Consider the following 11,292-nt stretch of genomic DNA (forward strand, 5'->3'; position numbering starts at 1 on the left):
CAGCTACCTCTAGGGAAAGCTGAAGAGAGAGACAGGGAATGAAAGAAACCTCAATCAGTTTGCAATAAAGCTCACTGATGACTATGAATAACAGGAAAGCTGACCAGCTAGTCAGCACATTTATCATCCTAATGAGCCAACAATTCTTGGTGCACAACAGTAATAATCCTTAATCAGACCAAAAGTTCCCTGCAGCTGAGTAAACTGCCTCAGCCACTGCCTAGCAGCAAACAGAAAACAGGGAAAAAACAAAGACATCCCTGACTAAACTCTCCTTCCAGTTTCTAGCAGCCACAGTTTAAATGTATCTCCTGAAGAACAGGTATTCTTTAAAGAAGAAACACTAAAGTTGAGGTCCCCATCATAAATAAAGCAGATTTTTCCCCCCACAGGCAATTACATAGGAGAACAAAAATCAAGTTCCTTCACACTGGATAACGTATCTCAAAGACTGAGATAAGCAGCAAAAATCTATTTCAGAATCTTGATTGGGTCCAATATGCATCAATGGACAACCTTACTGTAATTAACTCTCTTTTCAGGAAAGACAATTACCTTCTCTCACCAGTTAAGAGAGGAAAAGACCCTGTCCAAGTCAGTGAGGAAGGCCTCTGGTCATTCTAGATGAGGTAAAGGCACCCCAGCTCCCTACCATAAACACAGGTACCCTCCATACCAGCAGCAGACTCAAGAGGGCACATCCCTCATGCAACAGATCAGAAAATCAGTGAGTGACTCATCAATCATCTTCCCTTTTGAAGGATGGAAAGGGTAACCAGGAAGATACAGTTCTCTGCCAATAAAGACAGGATGAAGAGGAGAAATGGCAGTGACTGCAAATCATACAGCAGTGCCATGTCTGCATGCAGCAATCGGCGATTACTGTCATTGAAGTCAAGCTCTTTCAGCCCAGCACTGACAAACTATCCCCAGCAGACATTCTCTAACATCCAAAGCTTGCTAGAACCTACTAAGGGAATGGGCAAGCTTAGTCCACCAACTTCTTAAGCCTTTAAGGCAGACTTCCTTGCTGGCGTTTAACCTGCTCAAGCAGAAAAACAAAAGAGGATGTATCCTGGGAATGGATCGTCATTTACATATGACAGAAGAGAAAGGCCAATGAACTACTAAAATTGACCTGGGAAAGGAACAAAGTCAAAGATGGAAAAAGTTGCATTGTTACTTACTAGAGAATCAGATTTCATTCTGCTTTACGTCCTCAAGCACTGAACAAAAGGAGGGGGACAGCACAAAAGAATGCTTAAGCACATTTTATGGAAGTAAAATATGAAAACCAAACTTTGTTTCCAGTGTCCCAGGAAAATAAAAATCAAAAACTCAACTGAAAACAGAGTTGCTCAGTGGCTGACTAAAGAAAGTGTTTCTTAAGGTGGCAAAAAAGAGGACCAACACACTACTCAGCTTTGCCAGAAGTAAATATAACATAAGGCAAGCCAATTCCTCAGTGGAAACATCAAAGCTTCTCCACTTCCATACTGCAGTGAAGGGCAAACCCAAGTAACGGAGCAGGCAGATAACCATTTAAGCTAGGGGCTATGCAGACCTCTGACACGTCTCTGAACTAGCAGACCACTGTATAGGACTAGAACTCAATCCACAAGTATCAGTTGGTTAAGGCTATGCGTCTGCACAATATCAAATCACAGTATCAAACATGCCTGACTTCAGAGACGCAACACAGTGTAGTAGGAGCGCAGAGTCATTATGTGTACAGGGCCAGGACAGACAACACAGCAGATACAAGAGAAGAAGCCACACACTCATAGAAAAGAAGTTAAAAAGGCTGTAAAGGTGTTTCATTCTACAAAGCAAAACCACTGCTCAGTTCCTGTTACTCACAGCTCATTATAAGCAGTGCTTCCATTACCAGTTTGAGGATATAAACTAGCAAAACGAAGTACCAAGTATAACTATTATTTCTACTTTCTCTAAAGAGCATTTTCTCAGTTACAACCTGTAAAATTCCCAAGTCTATACACTTCGTATAACCCAATTCTTCTATAATTATAGTATCTTCCCAAATGGTTAATTACAGAGGTGATACTTGTTACTAAACTGAATAAAGAGGGAAAAAAGTCGAAGGCCTACTTTGACAAATACCAAGGCAAAAAAGCTTTCACTTAGTAATAAATATATCATATTCACATACCACTAGGTAATTAGGATAGGCAGAAGATCCTGTTGATAGGATGTGAAAACCAAAAAGGGAATAGACTACACCAAGGTGTCAAAGTCAGTAAAAAAAGCTGTAGGAGAGGGGAAGGAGAAAGGTGTGTAGGGCATACAGGTAGGAAAGACTTAATTACTGATATGGCAGCTTTTTCTTTAAAAAAAGAGACATTTTTATCCTCTTAAATCCAGATGAGAAAATGGCATGTTTCAATACATTGTGCCAAAATTAACTACATCAACATTTGCATGCCTATTCCAAGACAAAAACTGACCTCTTGAATAGAAATCTCTATTTAAACTAATAAAAAAAAAAAAAAAAACAAAAAAAACCCCACAAACATACCACCTTTGGCCCAAAGTTGATAGATGCCATCTTATGAAAAATGTCTTTTCCGAAAGAAGTTAAATATGGACAAAATCTCAGCTTTATAAATATTTTTGCTTTAGAGTTCTAAATTGCAAATTATTTACTATAAGAAATAGTACAATTCAAAAATATCTTGAAGGGGGAATGTCTATATATATATATAAGCTATGTTATAAATCTATGTGACATCACCGACAGCAATTGTGCTTATGAATTAATGCTACATAGTTTGTACAACCCTGTGGAAAATATTTAAAGAACAAAAATGAATGAAATAAAACTATAAATAATACAATATTGGTTTTTAAATGTGTGATCATAAAGAAAAAGTTTGACACAAAGTAAGCAAAACAGGTGCTTGTTGCATAGATATACTTCTGCTGCTATAAAAGCAAGATCTGGTGATGAAAATATTTTTACCTCATTCTGAAATGCAGTCACTGCTGCCAGAATACATTTAATATAAATGCAAACAAAACCTACCAGATTTAAAAACAATACCCTTGATGCTATGCACTGAGACAACACTCTGTAAATCAGTTTATTTTCCATGTAATGGACAAATCCAGTCAGTGTTATTTTTCTGCATGTGAATAGTAAAATCAAAGTGCTTATTTTCCCACAAGAAACGTGTTCACTGTGAGAATACTGGGTCTTGCAATACCCCATAAAGCTTTCAATTTAAAGGTTTGTTCCAGAAATTTGGAACTGTAACATCAGGGTCTTTTGCCGCTAATAATGACGACTACACTACAAATGGCTAAAGAGCAGTTATGTGTGGAAGAAGTAGAACAGTACAACAGCTCAATTAAGAAAAAGAGTTTTAGTGCACTTTGCTCATTTTAGCCAACATGCTACGTTGCCCTTCTTGCGTACAAAGTGGACTCACTTTGAAAGAAATGACTTGACAAGCAAAACACTGTCAAGCTGCCCTTTTTTTCCTTATAGACTTGGACATTTTAAGACAGAAGCTTTGCAAGACATTACACAATTCTTTGTTTTTATTATTAAATGAGAAAGTCTGATTTGTTACATTGCCACATTGCTAGTCAGAAATGCTTCAGTGATGAAGAAAGTCAATGGTGGGTCAACCCAAGTCTTCATTCTACAACATTCGTTTACAAAGAAATTATAGTAATGTTCAACACACCCAACGCAACATTCCTTGCTTTCTTCAGAGAGAAGTCCCATCATTCTTCCTCTAGTGGGTATGTTACTACATAAATTAGGAATTTTTTTTGGACAACACATCCCCAAATTTTCATGAGATCAAAATGGGCTTCTACAGATGTTGCAGAAGTCTTCACACATCATCATCATCTGATGTATCACTGCTGCTCGTCTCAGAATCCTCATTCTCCAGAGCAGGTTTGAAAGTGCTGTTTTTCCAGGGGCTAAATTTAAAATCACAGATGAGGCCGTTTTTCAAAATGCCGTTTTTCCGAAGGCCATTTTTTTGTAACTGAAATGAGAAAACAAGAATGTATTTAGAAAAAGAAAAAGCTAAACACAACAATCTGTTGCTTTTCAACATTCTCTACATCTTCATCTCTGGGCTACATTAGATCCACAGCACTACATTTCCATATAAATACACAAAGGAAAACTCCTCTGAGAGCCTTCACTTCTGGGCCAGCCACCTGCATCCAAGCACCTCCAACTGTGCTAAGCTCCTGCAGTCAACAAGAGCTTACCCTCTTCTCACCCACTTCCTCAGACGTCTTGCCCCAGTGATCCCTCCTCCCACATGGTCTCTCCTGCAATGCAGTCCCTTTTTCCACAGTGCTGAAAACATCTGTGCTAAGAAGGGCAGGGTCTGCAGTAAGGAAGAGGCCCAGAAGAGGAGAAGCAGCAGGGAGGAACTAGAATCCAAATCTACCTGACGCAGCTGGAAAGTCAATGACACTGGAGAGAAAGGAAACAACTGATTCTAAAACAAGAAAGGAATTACTGCATTTCCACACATAGTGCAGAAGTTGGGCAATAAGCCAAGCATTTAAGAGTCTGATATTCCAAATGCTCTTATTAATATGCGTGTGGCTAGACTTACACAAATATCAAATGTTCAGATTTAACATTGCACAAGATTCTCCCTTCCAGCTCCTCCTCACTGACCCCATCAGGTATATATAACACTCCTAATCTAAAAAAAAAAAAATTAAAAAAATCAAATCTGGATTGCCTTTTCAGACTTTGTTAATAGCGAACTAAATGTCTCTCAATTTCCAACAGAGAAAATTCAAATTTTGGAGAACCAAGGAAACCGCATAAAAACCTTGAAAGAAAATTCCCTTTCCTCAGGCTAAGCTGAGGAGCTGGAAAGCCTGTGCAATTCTACTACCAGCAATGCTGAAACTACTCAGAAGTACTCCCTTAGCCTTCCCTTGATTTTTTTGAGAATAGGCCTTACCTACAATAAACACTGGTCCCCTATCTTTTTAAAGCAATTACTCTTCCAAAAGTACAATACTGAAATGGTACTGAAACAGCAACATCCCTAACCATCAAAATTACTGCAGTTCCTCCTCAAAAGGCAGGCATTTAGGGTAGCCAACTACAAGTTCATAATGGAACATTAACTTAGTGTTACCTGTTCACTAATGACTCGGAACTCCCTCATCTCATCCTCTGTTAGTGGAGCACATGTTTCATCATTTTCACTGTCTTCCTGCCAGCCCATCTCCTTTAACAACCTTTAAGTTAAAAAGGACAACATTAAGGAATTTGCTACACACACTCAAGACATTTCTCTGCCTACATGTATGTGTAAAGATCTGTAACAAATGGATTAATCAGTCCATAATTTTTTTCAAACAAACTCTTACATAAACATAGGTTAAAAGCCTTACAAAAGATACATAAAGCATAGCAGTTGAGAAGTTCTCAGGTCCTTCACAGATGACCCTGTTTTACCACTACATGTGGTAAAAACTGTACCTTCATTTTAAGGCAAGAAATCTGTGTCAGGTGGAAAAGTAAGAATGTATTTCCTTTGCATAACTGCTCTGGTGGAGCAGCAGTGTACCCCCTTGAGAATCGTACGAAGATATAAAGACTCACACTGAGGGAATCTGCAGATTTTCCTGGGTAACAGAGCAGCTGTGAGGAATACTGGTGGTGTCCCTCCATGGGAACCAATTCATGATGCCATGGCCTCATATAGTTTCTTTTTTCTAGCACATGCTAATGTCAGGGCCAGGATGGGTTTCTTTGCAATTGAGTCTTACCCAACGGCAGATGCTGGTATTTCAGCACAGGCAGACTACAAAACTAGGAGTGAGTTTTGGGATGAGGGGAAGAAAAGAAACAAGAGACTGATTCCTCTCATGACTAAGCTTGAGATATCCAAAGATACAATAATCAGCGTTGTTTTAGCTAGTGCCAAAAGTGGGACAGCAGTATCTGAGCAGGAAGAAAGTGGTTTTATACGTGAAGACGTTGTGAAAACAGGGATTATCTAAGGGTGAAGACATCGTGACATTTAACAATGAAAATGAGAGTTCTCTTGCTGCAAAGTTTTTGCCAAAAGGATTAGCACCTTCTTCAGGCAAACCATGCACCTGTTGACCTTAAATGTTAAAGGAGGTTAAAGCTACTTCACAAAAAATAAAGAGGTTTCTAAAGGATATGCCAGAACTGACACAAGAAACTGACACTTAGAGCTGAAGAATGGTGAATATATCAAAACAGGGAAGTAAGACGAACTCACAGTTGATGTCATGTGCCCAGTACTTGATTTAACCAGATGTCAGCAAAAAATGTCCACCAATATAACACACACACACCTCGCCCCGCCCCCACCCCCGCAAAGAACTCTAGGTCCCAATACAATGGATGTGCACTGGGCAAATTGCCGGTGACCAATGACACAAATGACTGTTGTTAAAACCATAATAAAAGCCTGGAATTGGAGAAGGAGAAGGGGAGAACAGCACTACTCTATTTTAAAAAAAGTTAACAGGACAATAACAGAAATGGAAATTACATCCTCTGTAGTATTTGGACCAAATTGGACAATGTGACAGCCAGGAACACTTAAATCTTCAGGAAGCAGCAGAAATAATATGCAAGTCATCCAAAACTCTCTTTTAAGAGAATAAGTGCATTTGTATAGACATACAGAAAAAGACTCACAATGCCAAATGCAATTCAATGATAGTTATATTTTTGGCAACAGTAATTTGCATTAGAAAGCAATTTACTGCAAGCAAGCTAAGATGTTAAGAGTATTACATACAATAAAGTGAATAGTTACAGAGCTCCTGTTAATGTAAATAAAATTTAGGGCAACGCCTAATTAACTTTTAAGCAACATTGTCTAAAGTTAGCAGGGCCGCTGTCCCTTTAAAGCGACACTAGGCTTCTAGAATGGTTAAAAGTGTGAACTACGTAAAAAAATTAAACTTCAGATTAGCAAACTTGATACCAACAGGATGGCTGCACGTTGGAAACTTCCCCAGCAGAAGGGAAGCCCAAGATATATTTTGTACAAGATGTGCCAATACTGTTACTAGGTATGCACAAGTATCCCGTGAGTTAAGCTGGTCACTTCGAGTCCAATTTACCACAAAAAGCCTCACCATAACATCTGTCTACGTGCCTGCAGAGGTCACAGCCAAAGGGCTGGGACAGTACGGAGACACAGCCTGTCTGGGATACCACAAAGGACAGACACTTGCCCAGAAACCCTATGAAGGCCATTCAAAGTCATCTGAATTGAAACATGAGAGTTAGATTTGACTCTTATCTTCTAGTCAAAACAATCAGCAGCAGCAGCCTCTAGTGGCCAAAGATTTCTGTCTCCATAGCCAATGGCGGAAAAAAAGGAACAGAGCAGGGTGCATTTCACTTTTCATACTCATGAGGGATAAGAGGTCATGGAAGTTTCCTCTGCAGGTACTACAAAAGGGAAAGTTCTCTAGTCCAATGTATACATATAACCTATCACTAAAAGAAAAAAAAAATTTCTATTTAATCTAGCACTGCAATTCTGTAGTTGCCAGAAACAGTAAGAATCTGACAGAGCTCATGACAAGCTCATCTCCAGACTGAGTTGTCATTTCCCAGCAGCATCATTTTCCTCTCTACCAGTTGCTACTGCAGTTACTTTTATGAGACACTAGAATTGTTTCAATCCTTTTTTGAAGTTACTTTCTCCCTTTCCAGTGCATTGTCTTGTGATATCACTGACAGTGTCAACTAGTCAGCTACAGAAATAATTAATTACTTTAACAATGAGGGAAAACTCACTAGAGTTTTACATAAGATGCAGCATTTAAAGTATTATTAACACAAATAGCAATTACATGCATTGTAACTCCTAGACATGCAGATGAAAATCAGAGGATGGAGTCACTATGCAGTTTGCTTTATCTCTTTAGAAGGAAATACATCAAATTTTTAGTAAAGCAAGTTTAAGACAGTACACAAGTGTAGTAGAAACAAAGTATATTCCAAGTTAAATTAGTACATGTCTAAAAGTTAAACTTTGACAGTATTCATTAAACATTTTATGTGTTCTCAGTTTTCAGATTCTGACTTCTGAACTAGTAAGAATTTATGACATGCTCACTTACCACAAAGGAACACTTTATATTATATAAAGTACATACCTATGCTCTGCCTCAAGTGAGCTTGAAAGAATATCTGCCTGAGGGAAAGCTGAAGATCGAATGATCTGTTGAGATGTAATTGAAGCATTTCCATTCTCCTGCGGAATTTCATTTTCAAAGTTTCGGTTTATATCTCTCTCATGATGAGGGCTGTTGCTGTTATGCAAGTTAAAGGACTCATCCTCCTGTTAAAAATAATAATATATTACAAAGTTTAAAAGTAAATTCCATTCACAAGTAAATGTCTGCAACTGCTGCAACTCAGTGATATAATTTACTTTAAATTAAGTTTAAACGGAGACACTCTATACTACTTTGGGGGAATTCTGTTCATACTTCTAGAATTTGCAATACATGGATACTATAGAAATCTTAAGTTACGCCACCAATCAAGTAATGTAGAAAGCAACTCCCATGCTCTGCCTCAAACTTTTTTCTACAAAGTTTCAAACTTAAAATTCAAACTTATTTAAGCTGCCTTTCATACTTCCAGAAATCACAGGTTATCTGTTGAACTTACAAGCAATGTTCCTAATTAAATATCAGAGCCATGTGTGTCAGAAGTCTGAAAGCATGAGAGTTCTCAAGTTTACTTAGTGTAAGGGGCAGGTCACAGCCACCATACCTCAACCAGCAAATTCATCTACCACAAGTTCAGAAAGACTGGATACTGCTCTTTAAATTCAGACAACTTCCCCTACACACAGGCACTCACCACAGCTTCTCAGGCTGTTGTTAACAGCAACTGTAACTTACTACCCATGAAATAAGAACTAGGAAGATAGTTTATTTAGAAGCAGACTGTTCAGGTTCACTCATATATTAAAAGCTCTTTAATCCTATAAACCAGAGATGCCTCTTTTTATTCTACTCATTCAGCAACCTGCAATTCTTATTTAGTAATGAGCCAAACAGCCTCAGAAGTCTTACCAACTGTAGAAACAGAGGAGAGTATGATCATTATCTAGTTAACACCCTTTTGAAAACAAAATCCCTAAACTGGGCATATAACAGCATTATCCATAGCAGAAGGCAATTACTCAATCAGCCAGTTCTGCAGTTATAAGAAACCATACTTTGGAGTCCAGGATCAAGACCATCATCATCACTTCCCTCTCACTCAGTGTTGTCTGCTTCCAGAAACTTTAGAATGCTCAGCAAGAATTTCTTAAGAACAAGTATCCCAGTAACATACATTCAGCTGTTAAATCATACGCCTGAAGAATACATGTCAGATTATCAAACAAAATTCACAAAAATATTAAACCATTTTAATATATATAGGGCAAAATAGCTTCTTCCGAGCATGATTCAGCTGCTGATTATGATTTGCCTCGTTATTTCAGAGGTGAAATCTATTACTGCAGGTCTTAAAATTCCATCAACAGGATCATGTTATAGAATACTGTTGTGTAGTTATCTCCCCATCCACTCAGTTGCACACCATGTCTTCTACTGCAGTGTTGGAAGTAGGACAACTATTAGTTACATGATTTGTTTAACATCTTTTCACACCTGCTAGTGAAACAGCAATGGCAGGGAAAGGGAAGCGTGCACTTACCAACAACTACTCCAGGCTACGTGTTATATACACCTGTCCAAGGACATTACAACTTCCACTTCTAAAAGCCTTTTTTTTTTTTTTAAATACATTTGCTTCTGAAAATCAGCTGTGTAGAATGGGACAACTAAATGCTTTTGTCATATGTATCATAAAGATATTATGAACTCCAGACAATTTCAGGAACAGAAACCCCTACCAAGTTCATGTACTATTTATAGAATTCTGAAGCTCTAGACAGTGTTTCCCAGTATCTTTTTAATCTTAAATCAAAATCTCTGTGTATTTCTTAAACATGCATGAACAACATTACCCCCAACATCCATCTCAGGGTGCTCAACCACAAAATGCCTAATGGAAAGATGCAGACCTTTAACTCACACGTACAGCTAAGCTGTACAGTCCCATTACAGAAAATCTTATTTTGTCTGAAATAGGAACAGGGTCAGAAAAGTCAATCTTACTTTTATGAGCAATGCACACTGGCGCTCTTCCTTTTTTCTCGTCTCTGAATCTGAATAAACCTTCCTCAAAACCACTTTTATCTGGCTGATTTGTAATTTATGACTTTTTTTGTTTTGTTAAAACACTTTAAACCATTCATTTACAGCGAACAGGCTTGTAATCACCTCATCCTGAATAATATATTTATCTTCACTTGGACTATGTATGATAACTATGCTTATGGCTTATTGGTGACTGGTAGCACTGACCCAAATATTCTCCAGTGCCAGCCAAGCACTGCATAAACCAATCCAGACTGAAAGAAACCTGACACATATTATATACAGACGGAATAAGTCTCCAAGTTCTCAATTAGGAAGCAAAACCAGGTTCTTTATATATGCATAAATTGAACTATTGCTCCTACGACTAGACCAAGAATAGAGAACTTCTGGCTACCTAAACACTCTAATTAGAAAGGAAATGGTTTGAAAAGCAGAACCAAGTTTTTCCATTAATTGTTTTGTAGGATAAATAACAGCCAAGGTATGAAACACTGCCCTTCACGAGTCTGGGCAGTGGCGTGGGATCCACTCAAGGGTACTGAGGGAGCTGGCTGAAGTGCTCACCAAGCCACTTTCAATCATTTATCAGCAGCCCTGGCTAACCGGGAGGTCCCAGTTGACTGGAGGTTAGCAAATGTGACACCCATCTACAAGAAGGGCCAGAAGGAGGATCCGGGGAACTACAGGCCTGTCAGTCTGACCTCGGTGCCAGGGAAGGTTATGGAGCAGATCATCTTGAGTGCCATCACGCGGCACGTACAGGACAACCAGGTGATCAGGCCCAGTCAGCATGGGTTTAGGAAAGGCAGGTCCTGCTTGACTAACCTGATCTCCTTCTATGACCAGGTGACCCACTTAGCGGATGAGGGAAAGGCTGTGGATGTTGTCTACCACCTAGACTTTAGTAAAGCCTTTCACACCGTTTCCCATAGCATTCTCGTGGAGAAACTGGCTGCTCATGGCTTGGATGGGCGTACTCTTCGCTGTGTAAAAAACTGGCTGGATGGCCGGGCCCAGAGAGTTGTGGTGAATGGAGTTCAATCCAGTTGG

The 11,292-nt window shown here is 38.9% G+C and overlaps 1 protein-coding gene across 7 annotated transcripts in view; it reads right to left on the minus strand.

Annotated features, from left to right (window-relative positions):
• Positions 1-3,541: 3,541 nt before the first annotated feature.
• GPBP1 (GC-rich promoter binding protein 1) overlaps positions 3,542-11,292 on the minus strand; it is a 37,106-nt gene continuing 29,355 nt past the window's right edge. For 5 of the 7 annotated variants that reach the window (XM_009326922.1, XM_009326920.1, XM_009326925.1 and 2 more), the window contains 3 exons: positions 8,173-8,357; positions 5,151-5,253; positions 3,542-4,022 (listed from right to left, as the gene is read on the minus strand). In XM_009326922.1, coding sequence (XP_009325197.1) covers positions 3,864-4,022; positions 5,151-5,253; positions 8,173-8,357 — 447 coding nt within the window. In that variant the 3' untranslated portion in view covers positions 3,542-3,863. Of the gene's footprint in view, positions 4,023-4,542; positions 4,699-5,150; positions 5,254-5,620; positions 5,831-8,172; positions 8,358-11,292 lie in introns of those variants that run through there. The other 2 variants (XM_009326921.1, XR_663743.1) reach the window with 2 other exon arrangements.

The sequence above is a fragment of the Pygoscelis adeliae genome, unplaced genomic scaffold (assembly GCF_000699105.1).
Source record: "Pygoscelis adeliae isolate BGI_AS28 unplaced genomic scaffold, ASM69910v1 Scaffold116, whole genome shotgun sequence".
Taxonomy (NCBI): Eukaryota; Metazoa; Chordata; class Aves; order Sphenisciformes; family Spheniscidae; genus Pygoscelis; species Pygoscelis adeliae.